The following is a 20,100-nucleotide window of genomic DNA, read 5'->3' as shown; positions in this document are numbered from 1 at the left end:
CTGTTCAGCTGAGATCAAGAACATATTGATACATAATCTAATACAAATTTTTCTGGAAACTTATAGAGCAAAATAGAAGAGACTTTCTATTGGGGTATAATGTCACCTGTCTCCCTTGGAAAAACCCGTTTCTGCTGTTCTGGACTATTTGCTAACTCTAAAACATTCAGGACTGTCCTTCAGCTCCCTAAGAATACACTTACCAGCAATATCTGTGCATAATTCTCCAATTGAGGGTCCGGTCATACCTTATTTTTCTACTGTATAGTTGCTAAATTCCTCAAAGGTCTCATTTCTGTTTTCTCTTATTCTGGGATTCCCTTTCTTCCTCATATCTCAACATGGTGTTAGCTGGCTTAATAAGACCCCCTTCTGAGCTCTTTTTACCACTTGTCTATGAAGACTGCCTTTTTTAGTAGCTATAACATCTGCTCACAGGGTAGGGGAAATTCAAGCCCTTATGCCTGGTTGACCTTACATGCTGTTCCATAAAGAGATGGTGACTGATAGGCCTCACACCAAGTTGCTGGCTATGATGTTTTTTTTCTTCAGATTTTCACTTAAATCAATGGATCACCCTCAGTTTTCTTTCCTAAGTCCCACTCAATCTCTGGCAAAACTAAGCTTCACACACTTGAGTAAGAGCATGATCTTTCCATTTACAGGAAGAAAAAAAAATTAGAAACATCTAAGCAGAGAGGGTGACACGTCAGGCAATATCCTCAGGGGTTATCAAAATGAGTCTCCAGATGTGTAAGAATGTGTTATGAATTAGGCTATGTCTATGCTATGAAATTAGGTTGACTTTATAGAAGTCGAATTTTTAGAAATTGATTTTATACAGTCAATTGTGTATGTCCCCACTTAAGACCATTAAGTCGGCGGAGTGCATCTACAGTACCAAGGCTAGCGTCGACTTGCCGAGCGTTGCACTATGGATAGTTATCTGGGTTGAGATCCCAATGACTGATGGGGCAAAAAACATTGTCGCAGGTGGTTCTGGGTACATCCCCTCCTCCCTCCCTCCCTTCCTCTGTGAAAGCAACGGCAGACCTTTTCGCGCCTTTTTTCCTGGGTTACCCGTGCAGACGCCATACCACGGCAAGCATGGAGCCCGCTCAGCTCACCATCACCGTATGACTCCTGGGTGCTGGCAGGCGCGGGACTGCATTGCTACACAGCAGCAGCTCATTGCCTTGTGCTAGCAGATGGTGCATTATGACTGGTAGACGTCCTCGTCGTCTCCTGGATGCTCTTGGCTGGCCAGAACCAGCAAAAGAAGGCGAGTAGGCGACAGCAGCACGGTGAGAAGAGTGATGAAGACATGGACACAGACTTCTCTCAAAGTATGGGCCCCTGCAATGTGGACATCATGGTGGTAACGGGGCAGGTTCATGCTATGGAATGCCGATTCTGGGCCCGGGAAACAAGCACAGACTGGTGCAACTGCATAGTGTTGCAAGTCTGGGACAATTCCCAATGGCTGTGAAACTTTCGCATGCGCAAGGGCACTTTCATGGAACTTTGTGACTTGCTTTCCCCTGCCCTGAAGCGCCAGAATACCAAGATGAGAGCAGCCCTCACAGTTCACGAGCGAGTGGCGATAGCCCTGTGGAAGCTTGCAAAGCTAGACAGCTATCTGTCAGTCGGGAATCAATTTGGAGTGGGCAAATCTACTGTGGGGGCTGCTGTGATCCACGTAGCCAACGCAATCACTGAGCTGCTGCTACTAAGGGTAGTGACTCTGGGAAATGTGCAGCTCATAGTGGATGGCTTTGCTGCAGTGGGATTCCCTGACTGTGGTGGGGCGATAGACAGAACCCATATCCCTATCGTGGCACCGGAGCACCAAGGCAGCCAGTACATAAACCGCAAGGGGTACTTTTCAATGGTGCTGCACGCACTGGTGGATCACAAGAGACGTTTCACCAACATCAGCGTGGGATGGCCGGGAAAGGTACATGACGCTTGCATCTTCAGGAACTCTGGTCTGTTTCAACAGCTGCAGCAAGGGACTTTCTTCCCAGACCAGAAAATAACTGTTGGGTATGTTGAAATGCCTATAGTTTATCCTTGGGGACCCAGCCCACCCCTTAATGCCCTGGCTCATGAAGCCATACACAGGCACCCTGGACAGTAGTCAGGAGCTGCTCAACTATAGGCTGAGCAAGTGCAGAATGGTGGTAGAATATGTATTTGGACGTTTAAAAGCGTGCTGGTGCAGTTTACTGACTCGCTTAGACCTCAGCGAAACCAATATTCCCATTGTTATTACTGCTTGCTGTGCATTCCACGCTATCTGTGAGAGTAAGGGAGAGATGTTTGTGGCGGGGTGGGAGGTTGAGGCAAATCGCCTGGCCGCTGATTACTCGGAGCCAGACGCCAGAGCGGTTGAAGAGCACAGCAGGAAGTGCTGCGCATCAGAGAAGCTTTGAAAATCAGTTTAATGACTGGCCAGGCTACGGTGTGAAAGTTCTGTTTTTTTTTTCTCCTTGATGAAACCCCCCGCCCCTTGGTTCACTCTACTTTTCTATAAGATAACCACCCTCCCCTCCCCCCTTCGATCACCGCTTGCAGAGGCAATAAAGTCATTGTTGCTTCAAATTCATGCATTTTTTATTAATTCATCACACAAATAGGGGGATAACTGCCAAGGTAGCCCGGGAGGGGTGAGGGAGGAGGGAAGGACAAGGCCATGCTGCACTTTAAAACTTATTGAATGCCAGCCTTCTGTTGCTTAGGCAGTCCTCTGGGGTGGAGTGGCTGGGTGCTTGGAGGCCCCCACACCGTGTTCTTGGGCGTCTGAGTAAGGAGGCTATGGAACTTGGGATGGAAGGCGGTTGGTTACACAGGGGCTGTAGTGGTGGTCTGTGTTCATGCTGCCTTTCCTGCGCCTCAACCATATGCTGGAGCATATCTGTTTGATCCTCCAGTAGCTTCAGCATTGACTCTTGCCTTCTGTCAGCAAGCTGATGCCACCTACCATCTTCAGCCCGCCACTTATTATCTTCAACACGCCACCTGTTCTCGCATTCATATTGTGCATTCCTGGCCTCTAACATTGTCTGCCTCCACGCATTCTGCTGGGCTCTTTCAGTGTGGGAGGACTGCATGAGCTCAGAGAACATTTCATCGCGAGTGCTTTTTTTTCACCTTCTAATCTTCACTACCTTCTGGGAAGGAGATGATAGTGTGAGCGTTGAAACATTTGCAGCTGCAGGAGGAAAAAAAAGGGAGAGTAGTCGTTTAAAAAGACACATTTTAGAGAACAATGGGTAGACTCTTTCAGGGTGAACCTTGCTGTTAACATTACATAGCACATGTGTATTCGGTACAAGGTCGCATTTTGCGTCTTGAGGGGCTACCGGTTTAGTGTGAGAGATCACACAGGCAGGGCCGGTGAGCAGTAGAATTCGGGTTGCAGGCAGCCATGGTAAGCCACAGTCTTTTGGCTTCTTTAACCTTCATAACATATGGGAATGGTTTCAAACAGCAGCACCAGCATTTCCCATACCAAACAGTCGTTGGGTTGGCCATTTAAAATTGGTTGGCAATTTAAAAGGAGGGGCTGCGGTTTTCGGGTTAACGTGCAGCACAAACCCAACTAAACCACCCCCACCCACCCAATTCTCTGGGATGATCACTTCACTCCTCCCCCCACCGTGTGGCTAACAGCGGGGAAGATTTCTTTTCAGCCACAGGCAAACAGCCCAGCAGGAACAGCACCTCTGAATGTCCCCTGAATAAAATTATCATTCACGGTCACCTGGTTGAAATAGGGTATCACTCTCCTGAGGATAACACAGAGAGATAAAGAACGGATGTTGCTTGAATGCCAGCAAACACTGGGACCATATACTGCCAGGCTTTGTCATGCAATGATACCAGATTACTTGCTATTAGCATGGCGTGGTAAAGTGTCCTACCATGGAGAACAGAATAAGGCTGCTCTCCCCAGAAACCTTCTGCAAAGGCTTTTAGAGTACCTCCAGGGGAGCTTCATGGAGATGTCCCTGGAGGATTTCCGCTCCATCCCCAGACACGTTAACAGACTTTTCCAGTACCTGTACTGGCCGCAAATTAATCATTAAATATGCTTGCTTTTAAATCGTGTCTTATATTTACAAAGGTACGCTCACCAGAGGTCCCTTCTCTGCCTGGCGGGTCTGGGAGCCCACCTTGGGTCGGTTTGGAGGGTACTGGCTCCAGGTCCAGGGTGAGAAACAGTTCCTGGCTCTCGGGGAAAACGGTTTCTCTGCTTGCTTGCTGTGCGCTATCTTCAACCTCCTCCTCGTCATCATCTTCCTCATCCCCAATATGCACAACCCTGTTGCGTGATAATTCATTGATGGAGTCAAAGCACAGGGGTGGGGTAGTGGTGGCTGTACCCCCTAGAATGGCATGCAGCTCATCATAGAAGCGACATGTCTGGGTCTCTGACCCTGAGCGGCCGTTTGCCTCTCTGGTGTTTTTTTGGTAGGCTTGCCTGAGCTCCTTAAGTTTCACGCGGCACTGCTGCAGATCCCTGTTATAGCCTCTGTCCTTCATGCCCTTGGAGATTTTTTTCAAATGTTTGGGCATTTCGTCTTTTGGAACAAAGTTCTGATAGCATGAATTCGTCTCCCCATACAGTGATCAGATCTCGTACCTCCCATTGGGTCCATGCTGGAGCTCTTTTGCAATTTTGGGACTGCATCATGGTCACCTCTGCTGATGAGATCTGCACTCACCTGCAGCTTGCCACTCTGGCCAAACAGGAAATGAGATTCAAAAGTTCGTGGGCCTTTTCCTGTCTACCTGGCCAGTGCATCTGAGTTGAGAGCACTGTCCAGAGCGATCATAATGGAGAACTCTGGGATAGCTCCCGGAGGCCAATGCCCTCAAATTGTGAACACACTACCCCAAGTTCTACCCGGCGAGGTCGATTTCAGAGCTAATCCCCTTGTCGGGGGAGGAGTACAGAAATCGACTTAAAGAGCTCTTAAAATTGAAGTAAATGGCTTCGTCGTATGGACGGGTGCAGGATTAAATCTATCTAATGCTGCTAAATTCGACCTAAACTCGTAGTGTAGACCAGGGCTTAGACAGGTCCGATCTACCTAGCCACATTAGAACACATTCCACTAAAGCTAGGCAGCCTCTCTGCCTGTTTGAAGACTGACCCCTGTTTCTGAAATCTGTAGGGCATCCACATGGAGCTCTAGCCACACCTCTTTAATAGAGGCTTCCAGATTGGCTGCCTGGTTTGGTAGAGGTGTCCCAAAATCATTATTTAAATAGGACTCTTAGACCCCCACATCCAAGCTGCTTGTTAGGCTGTGTCTACACTGCAGCCTCTGTTGGCATAATTTACATGTCTTGAGGGTGTGAATAACCTCCCCACCCCCCGAGTGACATAAGTTACATCAACATAAGTGCTTGTGTTCTCCCGCTGACATAGCTTCTGCTGTTCACGGAGGTGGGATTTTTTTTATGCTGACGGTAGAGCTCTCTCGCCCTGTTGGCATATAGTGTCTTCACCAGATGCAGTACAGTGTAGACATGGCCTTAGTCACAAGGAGTGGAATCCATGATGATGATCATTCAAACAATAGTTACTTACAGAAACTGCGGTTCTTTGAAATATGTTGTCCACATGGATTCCATGTCCTGCCCTGCTTCCTTACTTCTTCGGTCTTACAGGGGTGTGCAAGGACGCTCCAATATGTCTATACAGCAATATAAGTCTTGGGTTAGTGGTTCCCAAGTCAGCAGACCCATATCAGGGAACTGTGGGCTTGATTGTCTACGGTGCCTTTTAACCCTAGGTTAAGGATTTTCTGACTTGTGCTTGAGCCTAGGGCTCTGTTACCCACGGTGCAATGCACAGAGCTGAGTCAAAGTAACCCTATCCCAGAGTGCCTTGTGTTCTTTTCCTCTCCCTCTCCTGCCTCATGTCAACACTCTAGCCTTATGAATGTGTTGCACTGCGGGAAAATTCTACTGCCCACCCAGTTTCCTAAGAAAAATATCAAACGATAATACTGCTGGACACCATCTTGGGGAACTACAGAGGTGGCTTTTGTGTAGGAATATATGCCTCAGTGTTCATGGTACAAGGAGACTTTTATATTGGTGAAACAAATTCATTCCCCCCCAGTAAACTTGAAAATACTTAATTCAGACAAATATAAATATAAGATAGTCCTCAAAGGTGTTATAGGAAGTTAGATAATAGGACTAAGAATAGCTGTTGGACTAGAGAAATTAACTGAAAAGCCGCCCCTCTCTCTCTATTAAAGTGATTGAATAGGGCTTCTTGTGAGCTTAGCTGACTTTACTGGTGCATGTACAGGAATAAGGGATACCTGGGAGGCTATAGGGAAGCTTTAAGCTGGCTCCCACTCACTGCCCCACAGTGCACGCTGCCTGGCTGTCTCTGCACATGCAGCCCAAGGAAGGGTGGGCAGAAAGCAGAGCAAGAAGAAGCGGTTGCCCTGTAGGGCTCAGCACAGCTGGGAGAGGAATGGCTCCCAGCTGCCAGGATGTTGGGGGTCGCTTTCTAGCTGTTGCTTTGCTCTCTGCTCTGGGCAAGCTCAGCGCTGCAGTGAAGAGGAGCTGGAGCCAATGCCGTAGGAGGCTCCAGGGAGGTTTTGGGGCTAGCTCCCACTCACAGCTCAGACAGTGGGCTACCTGGGCGCTCCTGCACACGCAGCCATAGGGAGGTTAGAGGGAGCCAGTGAGCAGAGCGGGGACCAGAGGCATGCCCCTGCAGGGAGGAGGAGAAGCTGGGGTATTGGGGGTCATCTTCCTCCAGCCATGCTGATCTGGGAGCTCTGTTGCTCCCCCTACCTGCAGGGCAGTTACTTAATCCCTGCTCCACTTTCTGCCCCCTCCCCAGGGCTGTATGTGCAGGGGCACCCAAGCAGCGTGCACTAAAATTTGGCTGTGCTCTTGTGACCAGAAAGTAGCTCTCTTTGCAAAAAGCTTCTTCTGATCAGTCTCAGCTGAAAACCCTGCAGGCTCTCTGATTGTCTGCTAAACACTGATCTGCAAGCATGCTATGAGCTGCTCCTATTTGCAAAGGGGATGTGTGGCTTCCCATTGATTGCTGTGTAGACATATCCTTATCATGCAGGTTTGGTCCCTATGGAAACTGTCAGCCAAAATAGATCTTGGGTGTGCGTGAGCCACAGCTGCACAAGCCCAGTGCCCATAGGGACCACTCCTGCTTCCTGAGTGTCCTTGCACACCCCTATCCCAGGATGTGAAGGTTGGAGCAGGCCCAGCCATCTCTCAATTCCTTCACCAATACAGAATTTCACAGGATTAGGACTCTGTAGAAGCAAGGAATGAGGGCAGATCTTGGAATCCATGTGGACAACCTATTTCAAAGAACCATGGTTATTATAAGGTAATTTTGTCTGCATTTATTTATTTATAAAAGTAACTTGTATTTTTTAAAATAATAACATTTTGACTTTCACATTGGATAAAGTTGAATATGTGTCAAAGTTAAGCACATGTATTCATTTTTACAGGTTTGTAGCCTAGATCAGAAATTTTAAGTATTTCTATTAAAAACCATAAAAATGAAGAGAAACAGTTTAATGAAACTGAAAACTGATTTTTAACTTAATTTTAATACAGATTTTTCTTTTTTTTGCAGAGACAGTGGGATTCTGATTTCTCAAATCTTATTGTGCTGACAAAGCAACAGGGAAAGAATGCCAAGTTCAAAAAGTAACTTCTTGTTGTCAAGTGACATTTCAAATTTCCAGGAAATGGCAATATCAAATGAGAGAGAGCCTACTGAAAAGAGTACAGCAAGTCTGATTGAGAACAATGGCTATCAAGACTCTGTATACATAAATGCAGCTAAAATTTTTCAAGGCATTCGTAATGAAAAGCCTCAGGATAAAATATTGGTAAGGTATGGTAATGAACTAGTGCCATCCCTACCAGATTTTAAAGATGAATGTTCCCAGCGCTCATCCTATGAACTGGCGTTTAGTGCTCTGAAATGTAAGTCGAAACTCTTTCCCCATATCACTAGCAGAAATGATGCAGTGCAGAAAATATACAAAAACTATATGATGTATTTAGGTCATGTATATCGGTATAATCACTTTTATTGATGGGCAGGAAGGATGGTTCCATAGTTAGGCTGCTAACCTATGAATCTGGGATTACTTTACTTGGAGATTAGTTTTAAATTAACTAGAAACCCAGGACTGTTGAAATTGATGGCTGGTTGTAGACAATGTATTGGGACGCAAGGTGGGGCTGTAGTCTTTATATGAGACAGCCAATGTGTATATTTGATCAGCCATATCCAAATGCTTTGGCAGAAACCCTTTTTGTCTGTTAAAGTCTGTTTGTGAATACTGTACAAATTCTTGTTAGAAAGCAAGATAATGCAAAACAAAGTACTTAGTTTTCATTATTTAAGTTTTTGGTGCTGTTTCCTGTAAAGGAAAGTGTGAATTCTGTCCATTTCAGTAACAAATAAATAAATAAATACATTTTACTCCCCCTACAAACCAAACATGCTAAATTGACCATTATTAACTGAATCAATCATCCAAATTAAGAACCTGATTCTTCCCCTCCCCTGTGTTATTCCTGCATGGGAACAGGGACACTGATTTTGAACTGAGAAGTTGATTTATGGGTTCTTCCATGTGGTAGGAAGGGTCGGAATTTGGCTCATGGGGAGTTGTATGAGATTTGACCTTCAAAATATGGGGAGCTGGGATGAATGGGGGGACTGAGTGGAGGCCAGGACCACAGATTGTCTTTGTCTCCACACTGCCTTCTGTCATACCTAGCCCTGTAAGAATATAGCTGGCTACTATATGCCAAACCTTATCAAACAGTGTGGTAGGGTACATTCCTTATCTTGATGCCAGGGTCATATCCGGTTGATTGGCTAGCGCTATGAAGACCCGCTCTAGACTAGTGCCAGATTACCTGTAGACCACCAGCAAGACTCAGGGAGGGGCACCTGACTGAGCAATTGCTACTGCTCCTTGCTCAGCATCTCTCTAACTTTGCTACTTTATGCTCATAGATGTGCAAGGTAACAAGTCTCTCTTCTTCCCCTCCCCCACCCCAAACAGACAATAGCTTAAAGAAACTATCAGTTTGAGATACACTACATCAAATTAATCTGAATTAAAAAATAGAGGCTGAAAAATAGACCTGTGAATGTTTTGTTAGAGGAATCCTCCAAAACCACCCTGTAAGTAAGAGGGGAAATAAAATAAAATGGACAGTCTATTAAACATAAGAATAAATTAAAGCTGCATCCTCACCAAAGTGGAGTTCAAGTATTCGTATTGTTTGGCCACTTGTAAATAGTGTCAACTAGTTTTGTTCAGTGTTTGTAGGCTTGTAGCAGTGTCTTCTCAGTTTATAGCTGACACTTTTGCTGCGTCCTTTAGTTGTACTTTCACATGTAATTTCACTCCTTTTTTGTGACTGAAAAAACAAAAATGCAGAAGTCCCAGATAACTAGACTACAAGAGAAAGAGAAACCTTTCCAAAAGAAAACAGAGTAGAAAAGAGGAAAAAAATTAACAATGGCTGAACTGGCAAACATGGCATTTCTCTTTAGAGGCTGAACAAATGACATGATAGCTTGTTTCTCTCACCAACAGAAGTTGGTCCAGTAAAAGATACTACTTACCCACCTTGTCATGCTAGTCCACTGTCCTTGCAATGGCCAAAGGTAGGTGTTTCAAAGAGTTATGTTTTGTGTCTGTACTTACTCCAAAAATAGTGAGACCCATGGGGGAGAGATCCTGGGCACTGGCATCTTCTGTGGGATTTTAACAGTAGATGGTGACGGGCTCAGCACTTCGCAGGATTTGGTTCAGTATGACTGCATCACAAAAGTGAGTCAGTATAAAAAATGAGAAACCATTTAGTATCCATGGGAACTACCTAAAATATGTGGTGAGATCAGGTTTCTGTGGATCAAATAGAAAAGGGTAATTGTTCCTGACCAAATGCTAATAAGAAACTTTCACTGGGTAAAATTCAGAGGATATAGTAGCTCAACAATAGAAATGTGAGGAGAAGAAACAGAAGTGCATTCCTTCTCCCTGCTGCTACTGTGACCTTTTAATCTGAAATATATAGCATAGGCATCTTTCATCCAGCTCTCAATCTAAAAGAAGGCTAAGAAACTGTTACTCTCTATTCTTGGTGATGCAGTGTTGCTTCTAATGTAGGAACAAAAATAATTCTTAGTGGTGAGGGGAACAGAGTGCCAGAAAACGCAATTAACACAAACTATAGTAGAGAACATCTTAAGGCTGTCTTCTGGCAACCTTCTTCTCAAAAATCTTGTGCACTACATGTGAAATTAACTTAAGCACACTCAAGATAGGAACAAACAATTACTAACAATGGAAATTGCTTGTTGGAAAATTCAGAAAACGGAATTATTCTTCACTGCCCTATGTATAACCAGGGGTTAAATTGTGAGTTGCATTGCATGGGTGTTAATGGAATGGGCACGGTAGAAAAGAGGGGTAAGGGAAGTTTATCCCCTTGGATTTGGCCGGCCTGCCATCCATCCAGAAGAGGCGGAGCCAATACCTCTTCTCTTCCAATCTGGTTAGCAGAGCTTGGCTGGTCCAGACAAGCAATGCCCTTTAAAAGGATGGAGCTGAAGTCATTTGTGCATGTGCTATAGCAGTGCTTTCAGCGGTTGTTGTGCCTGCGTTGGGCACAATACTTCTGCCCGAACCAGCATGCAAAACAAAGATAGTGTGCTGTTTTCTGTAATGAGTAGATGTCTACTGATCCTAAACTGTGAGTCAGAGGTCTGAACTGCAGTGATTTCAGTGAAGGAGACTAGCAAACAGATTAAGTCATGGAAGGAAGAGACTTTGCCACCAATCTTTCACTGAAGCAGCAAAAAATAACAAATAGCAAATCTGACACCAGATGCCTTTGGCCCTGAAGAAGAAGCCAAACAAAAGCAAAAGGATTGATGACTTACTTACTGAAAAAAGAAAAGGAGTACTTGTGGCACCTTAGAGACTAACCAATTTATTTGAGCATAAGCTTTCGTGAGCTACAGCTCACTTCATCGGATGCATACTGTGGAAAATACAGAAGATGTTCTTATACATACAATCTGGGGGGGAGGGAGGAAAAAATAAGGGGAAATAGGTTACCTTGCATAATGACTGAGCCACTCCCATAGAATCATAGAATATCAGGGTTGGAAGGGACCCCAGAAGGTCATCTAGTCCAACCCCCTGCTCGAAGCAGGACCAATTCCCAGTTAAATCATCCCAGCCAGGGCTTTGTCAAGCCTGACCTTAAAAACCTCTAAGGAAGGAGATTCTACCACCTCCCTAGGTAACGCATTCCAGTGTTTCACCACCCTCTTAGTGAAAAAGTTTTTCCTAATATCCAATCTAAACCTCCCCCACTGCAACTTGAGACCATTACTCCTCGTTCTGTCATCTGCTACCATTGAGAACAGTCTAGAGTCATCCTCTTTGGAACCCCCTTTCAGATAGTTGAAAGCAGCTATCAAATCCCCCCTCATTCTTCTCTTCTGCAGGCTAAACAATCCCAGCTCCCTCAGCCTCTCCTCATAACTCATGTGTTCCAGTCCCCTAATCATTTTTGTTGCCCTTTGCTGGACTCTCTCCAATTTATCCACATCCTTCTTGAAGTGTGGGGCCCAAAACTGGACACAGTACTCCAGATGAGGCCTCACCAATGTCGAATAGAGGGGAACGATCACGTCCCTCGATCTGCTCGCTATGCCCCTACTTATACATCCCAAAATGCCATTGGCCTTCTTGGCAACAAGGGCACACTGCTGACTCATATCCAGCTTCTCGTCCACTGTCACCCCTAGGTCCTTTTCCGCAGAACTGCTGCCTAGCCATTCGGTCCCTAATCTGTAGCTGTGCATTGGGTTCTTCCGTCCTAAGTGCAGGACCCTGCACTTATCCTTATTGAACCTCATCAGATTTCTTTTGGCCCAATCCTCCAATTTGTCTAGGTCCTTCTGTATCCTATCCCTCCAGCGTATCTACCACTCCTCCTAGTTTAGTATCATCCGCAAATTTGCTGAGAGTGCAATCCACACCATCCTCCAGATCATTAATGAAGATATTGAACAAAACCGGCCCCAGGACTGACCCTTGGGGCACTCCACTTGATACTCCCAGTCTCTATTCAAGCTTAAGTTAATTGTATCCAATTTGCAAATGAATTCCAATTCAACAGTCTCTCGCTGGAGTCTGGTTTTGAAGTTTTTCTGTTGTAATATCGCAACTTTCATGTCTGTAATCGCGTGACCAGAGAGATTGAAGTGTTCTCTGACTGGTTTATGAATGTTATAATTCTTGACATCTGATTTGTGTCCATTTATTCTTTTACGTAGAGACTGTCCAGTTTGCCCAATGTACATGGCAGAGGGGCATTGCTGGCACATGATGGCATATATCACATTGGTAGATGCGCAGGTGAACGAGCCTCTGATAGTGTGGCTGATGTTATTAGGCCCTGTGATGGTGTCCCCTGAATAGATATGTGGGCACAGTTGGCAATGGGCTTTTTTGCAAGGATAGTAGGTTCCTGGGTTAGTGGTTCTGTTGTGTGGTATGTGGTTGCTGGTGAGTATTCGCTTCAGGTTGGGGAACTGTCTGTAGGCAAGGACTGGCCTGTCTCCTAAGATTTGTGAGAGTGTTGGGTCATCCTTCAGGATAGGTTGTAGATCCTTAGTAATGCGTTGGAGGGGTTTTAGTTGGGGGCTAAAGGTGACGGCTAGTGGTGTTCTGTTATTTTCTTTGTTAGGCCTGTCCTGTAGTAGGTGACTTCTGGGAACTCTTCTGGCTCTATCAATCTGTTTCTTCACTTCCGCAGGTGGGTATTGTAGTTGTAAGAATGCTTGATAGAGATCTTGTGTTTGTCTGAGGGGTTGGAGCAAATGCGGTTGTATCGCAGAGCTTGGCTGTAGACAATGGATCGTGTGGTGTGGTCAGGGTGAAAGCTGGAGGCATGTAGGTAGGAATAGCGGTCAGTAGGTTTTCAGTATAGGGTGTTGTTTATGTGACCATAGTTTATTAGCACTGTAGTGTCCAGGAAGTGGATCTTTTGTGTGGACTGGTCCAGGCTGAGGTTGATGGTGGGATGGAAATTGTTGAAATCATGGTGGAATTCCTCAAGGGCTTCTTTTCCATGGGTCCAGATGATGAAGATGTCATCAATATAGCTCAAGTAGAGTAGGGGCGTTAGGGGACGAGAGCTGAGGAAGCGTTGTTCTAAGTCAGCCATAAAAATGTTGGCATACTGTGGGGCCATGCGGGTACCCATAGCAGTGCCGCTGATTTGAAGGTATACATTGTATCCAAATGTAAAATAGTTATGGGTAAGGACAAAGTCACAAAGTTCAGCCACCAAGTTTAGTCAAGTTAGCCGTGACATTATCGGGGATAGTGTTCTTGACGGCTTGTAGTCCATCTTTGTGTGGAATGTTGGTGTAGAGGGCTTCAACATCCATAGTGGCCAGGATGGTGTTATCAGGAAGATCCCCGATGGATTGTAGTTTCCTCAGGAAGTCAGTGGTGTCTCGAAGGTAGCTGGGAGTGCTGGAGTCTACATAGCCGGACAATCCTGCTGTCAGGGTGCCAATGCCTGAGATGATGGGGCGCCCAGGATTTCCAGGTTTATGGATCTTGGGTAGTAGATAGAATATCCCAGGTTGAGGTTCCAGGGGTGTGTCTGTGCGGATTTGATCTTGTGCTTTTTCAGGGAGTTTCTTGAGCAAATGGTGTAGTTTCTTTTGGTAACTCTCAGTGGGATCAGAGGGTAATGGCTTGTAGAAAGTGGTGTTGGAGAGCTGCCGAGCAGCCTCTTGTTCATATTCCGACCTATTCATGATGACAACAGCACCTCCTTTGTCAGCCTTTTTGATTATGATGTCAGAGTTGTTTCTGAGGCTGTGGATGGCATTGTGTTCTGCACGGCTGAGGTTGTGGGGCAAGTGATGCTGCTTTTCCACAATTTCAGCCCGTGCACGTCGGCGGAAGCACTCTATGTAGAAGTCCAGTCTGCTGTCTCAACCTTCAGGAGGAGTCCACCTAGAATCTATTTCCCCTTTCCCCCCCCCCATTCCTCAGACATTCTTGTTAAACCCTGGATTTGTGCTTTAAATGGCCCACCTTGATTATCATACACATTGTAAGGAGAGTGATCACTTTAGATAAGCTATTACCAGCAGGAGAGTGGGCTGAGGGGAGAGAAAACCTTTTGTAGTGGTAAACACCCATTTTTTCATGGTTTGTATGTAAAAGAACATCTTCTGTATTTTCCACAGTATGCATCCGATGAAGTGAGCTGTAGCTCACAAAAGCTTACACCCAAATAAATTGGTTAGTCTCTAAGGTGCCACAAGTACTCCTTTTCTTTTTGCGAATACAGACTAACACGGCTGTTACTCTGAAATCTGTCATTACTTACTGAAGTGCTTAATATTTAAATCACAAAACAGATTAATTCAAGACGTACCTGCCATGGCGCGTGGCCCGGGACCCCCACTGGTATGGGTGGAGGCAGTTTGGAGGAGGCGGCAGAGGCAGGGGCCAGGGCAGGGCTCTGCTGCTTCCGCCACAGGTGCCAGCTGCTGCAGCTCCCATTCGCTGGGAACCACAGCCAATGGGAGCTGCGGGGGCAGGGCCTGTTGGCACTGGCAGCGCAGAGACCCCTCTGCCACCTAGGATCTGCAGGAGGGCCATGCCAGTGGGAGCCAGGAGCCCCCCCACCCCGAGGTAAGCATCCCCTGCAGCCCCCAACCCCCTGTCCCTAGTCCAGAGCCCCCTCCCACACACCCAAATTGCTGCTGCTGGCCCAAGGCCTGGCTGGCTCAGGCAGCCCCTGAGCCAGTACCAGCCACTGCAAAAGTCATGGAGGTCAGGGAAAGTCACGGAATCTGTGACAGACTCACAGCATTATCTATGAGATGAGAAAATAATTAATTACACCTCCTCTTGTCCCTTTGCTACTGAAACCAAGGGAAGGGTATTCATCAAAACAAACAGTGGCTGTAAACCAGGTGTTCTCAAACTGGAGATCGGGACCCCTCAGGCGGTCGTGAGGTTTTTCCTGCCAGCCTCCACCTCCACCCCGCTTTGCCTCCTGCTTTTATAATGATGTTAAATACATTAAAAAGTGTTTTTAATTTATAAGGGGGGGTCGTGCTTGGAGGCTTGCTATGTGAAAGGGGTCACCAGTACAAAAGTTTGAGAACCAATGGTCTAAACCATTCTTCTACTCCTGGGGGAAATTCTGCGCCAAAAAATTAAAAGTTCTGTGCACAATATTTTAAAATTCTCCCTATTTTATTTGTCAGAATAATACAATATAATCACACCAGTTTCGTTTATTTTTGGTCATTTATTTCAAAATACCTGTGAACAAGTATGTCTAACAATACAAACAACAAATAAGATTCAGGAAACGTTCTTTTGACAAATAGATTCCTCACTAGGCACATTAATACAGAACTCTGAGTAGTAATTCATTTAAAGTGCAATACAGAACTGTATTTCCCACACCCCTCAGAAGCAGTGCAAAGGCTTTGGGGGAGTTAGGGGTAACGGAGGAGCTGAGGGAGAGGGAAGTAAATTGCTGGGAAGGAGCCTGGGTGTGAACATGGAGGAGTGTTGAGTATGGGTGGGAAAAATATGGAACAAGTTTTTGGGGGGGGCAGGGAGGGATTGTTAGGGAGTTTCCCCCGTGCAGACCCTGGCTGACCCCTAGTCTCTCCATTTCAGTCAGGCACATCTGCCCCTGTCCCCTTGAGTTCCTGCATCCCACGTGTTCTTGCACCCCTCTCCATATGTGTCCCACTCCCCCCATCACCCTGTGGCCTTGCACCCCCTCCTCGTGTCCCCATGTGTGTCTGTGCTCCCACTCAGCCTCCCCCCGTGGCCCTGCGCCTTCAATCCCATTCAGCCCCTGCACCAGTCTGTCCTCCCCCACTAGCTCTTATGAGCCCCTGACCTCACCTGGCAGGCACTGCAAAGAAGGCAGGCTCTTTCTCTTCTTTAGTTGACTGGGAGCTGCTGCTGTGTTCTTTTGCCACGGTGCCCTCTGGTGGGCAAAAGGCGGAACTGCAGCAATGTTTCAGCAAAAACTTTTTTTCTGCACAAAAAATTGAAAATATGTGTGGTGCATTAATTATTTAATCCCCCAACAGTAATTCTCTTCACTCTTTGGTTATGATGGGTTACAAGACACAGGTTGCATTTGGGTGGATAATTTTTTTATTTGATATGTTTAAGGTAAATGTTGTATTATCGTGAGTACTTGTCTCCGGAGACATCTGTCACTGCATACCCTTATATATTGAGAGTGCAATTTAGCTGAATCATTTTAAGCTTCCAGACTAGACTGGATAGTCTTCTCACTAGCTAAGAATACTACTATGTCCTGGAGAATGTCTTCTCTTCTTCTTCTCTCTTTGCCACCACCCCAAAAATATACCTCAATAGAAGAAAAACGAAGGTGTCTCAGCAGAAATTAGGAAGTCTTTTTAGGCTTCCAACTGTGCACCTGTTATTTAAGAGTGAATAAATGACTCATGGTTCAGTATGAACAGAATCCTTTAATAAGGTATTACTTAGTGTAAGGGTGCCAGAACTGAACAGTCTACTTCATTGTAAATTAGCAAGAGCAGCAATTTTCCCAGTGTGAAGTGAGGTTCAAAGATAGCAGCAGGAGGCAGGGCTTTCTTGTCCTTTCATTTGCTTTCCTGTTGAGAGCAAGTCCAACAGTGGGCAAAGCTGACTGAAGCCACTTAGTGATGTCAAACAACCGTGCAGTAGCAACACATTTGAACAAGTACCGGCACTGTTTCATGCTGCCTCTCCTTTATGGGAAAAGAAGTCTTTAATAGTCATGCATACCATTCCATTACTAATTACCATTGTGGATTTAGTTGAGTCAAAGGTACCGAGAAAAGTATTCTCTCCGTGGCAGGTGTGTGATTTTTTTAAAAGTAATATGCAGGTACAGGGCAATAATACAAAGATTTTCTTTTGTAGAAAATAGGTTTATAAGTGCCCTGAAAGAAAAAGGTCTGAAGCAGCATTAGGGGATTGTGCATGCTCGAGCTGGGAATGTCATCTACCATTCTCATTCCCAGGGTTCCTCAGAAGTGAAATTGAGTGAAATTCTGGCCCCATTGATGCCAATGATGTCAATTTTGCCATTGACTTCAGTGGGGCCAGGATTTCACCCTATGTCTCCAGAAGGGGGAGAGAACTTAAGCCATCCTCACTCTTATAGCTCATAGTGTATATGGCAGACAGGCATCTTTGCCTTAGGGAGCCACTATTGGGAAGTCTATGAAGTAGAAATAGCTATAATGAAATACTTGAGGGATCAAGACACCTATGTAACTTTCATATATTTCTCAATTTAAGCATTTAAGTTGTACATGAAACCTAATGTACATTTTTAAATGTTTTGCCCTGAAATTATAATACTCTGACATGAGGTCACATCTGAATTCAGCTACCTTGATATTTTATTTTTTGCAGTAAAAATTGTACTTTAAGCAATATCGAAAGATTTTAACAACTTACTATGTCTTTAATCCATTAATTTATTTTTCAGTCTTTGCCTTGATGAATTTTATTGACTTATACTTCAAACTTTACAGTATTGTAGAAATGTATTTAACCAGTATTTTCTTCTCTTGCAGATCAAGATCTACTTGAAAATATATTGTTAGATAGCTGCTTTTACCCATGTCAGTCAATAGTAAGTAACATTCTGTTAGAAAGTAAGCTACTTTATAATGCAGTTCATTATTATATGTATCTAGCATCTTTTTCATTCTGAAGGATACTGAAGTACTTTAAAATCATATTTTACATTTTGAAACTTCATACAATTTAGACCTGTTATTTCGCCGGGCTAAATTTTCAACTGTGTGTGCTGGGGTGTGTGGGGGGAAGGGCAATTATAAATGCATACAACAGAAAAATAGTTGTACAAAGGAACCCACTCATACTGAAGACTCAGCCATTTATGCTGGCCATATGTAGCCATGCTTCAAGTTTTTGTAAGGGTTTGACAACTTTGAATAGCCAAAAAGAAAAGGTGTACTTGTGGCACCTTAGAGACTAACAAATTTATTTGAGCATAAGCTTTCGTGAGCTACAGCCGCTGTAGCTCACGAAAGCTTATGCTCAGATAAATTCGTTAGTCTCTAAGGTGCCACAAGTACTCCTTTTCTTTTTGTGGATACAGACTAACACGACTGCTACTCTGAAACCTTTGAATAGCCAGAATGTTAAAGGAAATACTTAAACTAAGACGTTTGAAAATGTTCTAAAGCTTATTATATTCTTAATTTTGAGTTAATTTAGTAGCACTCATGGCATGGAAATTCTGACAGTTAAGGAAATTCTAGAGTCTTCTGTTTGCTCCTCAAGAAGGGGGAGGCTCAGCAGAAACTTCCCTCATGTTGTTACTTCAGTCAATTTCAAACCTTTTCTGGAAAGGCAATAAGGTGACATTCCCATCCTTGTTGTGGCCTCTTTTTGTGAAATATAAGGGCAGAGCAGCTTAAAAAGGCCATAAAACCCTGTATTTAGCCAGGGGAGGATTTCCCTGGAGCACAGAGGACAGTGGAAGACAGCCATAGGCTGTCTTGGTGCACCCCAACTCAAGCTGTGATGTGTAGGGCTGGAGCAGTGTATGTGGGGTGGGGCTGCAGCATGCAGTGCTGCAGAGATTCCAACAATGCAGCAGCCCATATGGCAGCCTGAGGAGGCTGCTGGGACTTACATAGGCCACAAGGGCTGTCTGTTACTTCAGGAGCTTCTCTAGTCACCAGAGTAACCCAGGTGGCTAAAAGTCTCCTTTAGCCCTCATAGACTTAAAGGACAGAAGGGATCATTGTAGTCATCTAGTCTGACCTCCTGCATGTTTCAGGCCAGAAAATATCACCCACCCACACCTGTAATAGACCCATAACCTCTGGCTGATATACTGAAGACTTCAAGTTAAGAAATCCACCATTTATTCTAGTAGAAACCTACAAGTAACCTGTACCCCATGCTGCAGAGGAATATGATCTCCTGAACCCCGGGTCTATGCCAATCTGCCCTGGGGGAAAATTCCTTCCTGACCCCAAATATGGTGATCACTTGGACCCTGAACGTGTTGGCAAGATCCACCAGAGAGACACCTGGGAAAGAATTCACTGCAGTAACTCAGAGCCCTCCCCCTCAAGAATCCCATCGCTGGCCGTTGGGGATATTTGCTATTAGCAGTCACAGATGGGCCACATGCAGTCTCATACTGTACCCTCCAAAAATTTATCAAGCTCAATCTTGAGGCCAGTTAAGTGTTTTGCCCTCACTGCTCCCTTTGGAAGGCTATTCCAGAACTTCATTCCTCTGATGGCTGGAAACCTTCATCTAATTTCAAGCTGAAACTTGTTGATGGCCAGTTTATATCCATTCGTTCTTATCAACATTGGCTCTTAACTTAAATAACTCCTCTCCCTCCTTGGTATTTGGCTGTTTTATCACAGAGAGTAATCCTATTTCCCCCCAGCCTTCATTTTGTTAGCCTAAACAAGCCAAGCTCCTTGAGTTTTCTCTCATAAGGTAGGTTTTTCCATTCCTCTGATCATCCTAATAGCTGTTCTTTGCACCTGTTCCAATTTTAATTCATCCTTCTTAAACATGGGAGACGCACACGGTATTGCACACGGTAATTCCAGATGAGGTTTCACCAGTGCCTTGTAGTATGGTAAAACACATCTCGGGCTCTATTGGAAGTACCTTGTCTGACGCATTCTAGGGTTGCATTAGCCTTTTTCATGACCACATCACATTGGTGGTTTATAGTCATTCTGTGATTTCTTCTCCTCTGTCACTTCCAACTGATAAGTCCCCAGCTTATAGCAAAAATTCTTGTTAGTTCCTAAGTGTGTGACCTCCCACTTTGCACTATTACATTTCATCACATTTCTATTAGTCCAGTTTTCAAGGTCATCCACATCTTCTTTATGATATGCTGGCTCTCCTCCATATTGACAATACCTCTCAACTGTGTCTTAGT

The 20,100-nt window shown here is 44.9% G+C and overlaps 1 protein-coding gene across 7 annotated transcripts in view; it reads left to right on the top strand.

Annotated features, from left to right (window-relative positions):
- NSUN7 (NOP2/Sun RNA methyltransferase family member 7) overlaps positions 1-20,100 on the top strand; it is a 75,956-nt gene that overhangs the window by 11,143 nt on the left and 44,713 nt on the right. For 6 of the 7 annotated variants that reach the window (XM_073342200.2, XM_073342199.2, XM_073342202.2 and 3 more), the window contains exons 3-4: positions 7,649-8,004; positions 17,726-17,784. In XM_073342200.2, the coding sequence (XP_073198301.2) occupies positions 7,707-8,004; positions 17,726-17,784 (357 nt within the window). In that variant the 5' untranslated portion in view covers positions 7,649-7,706. Of the gene's footprint in view, positions 1-7,648; positions 8,005-17,725; positions 17,785-20,100 lie in introns of those variants that run through there. The other variant, XM_073342205.2, reaches the window with a different exon arrangement.

Source organism: Lepidochelys kempii, chromosome 4 (genome assembly GCF_965140285.1).
Source record: "Lepidochelys kempii isolate rLepKem1 chromosome 4, rLepKem1.hap1, whole genome shotgun sequence".
Lineage (NCBI taxonomy): Eukaryota > Metazoa > Chordata > Testudines > Cheloniidae > Lepidochelys > Lepidochelys kempii.
This window is presented reverse-complemented; position numbering and strand designations above follow the sequence as displayed.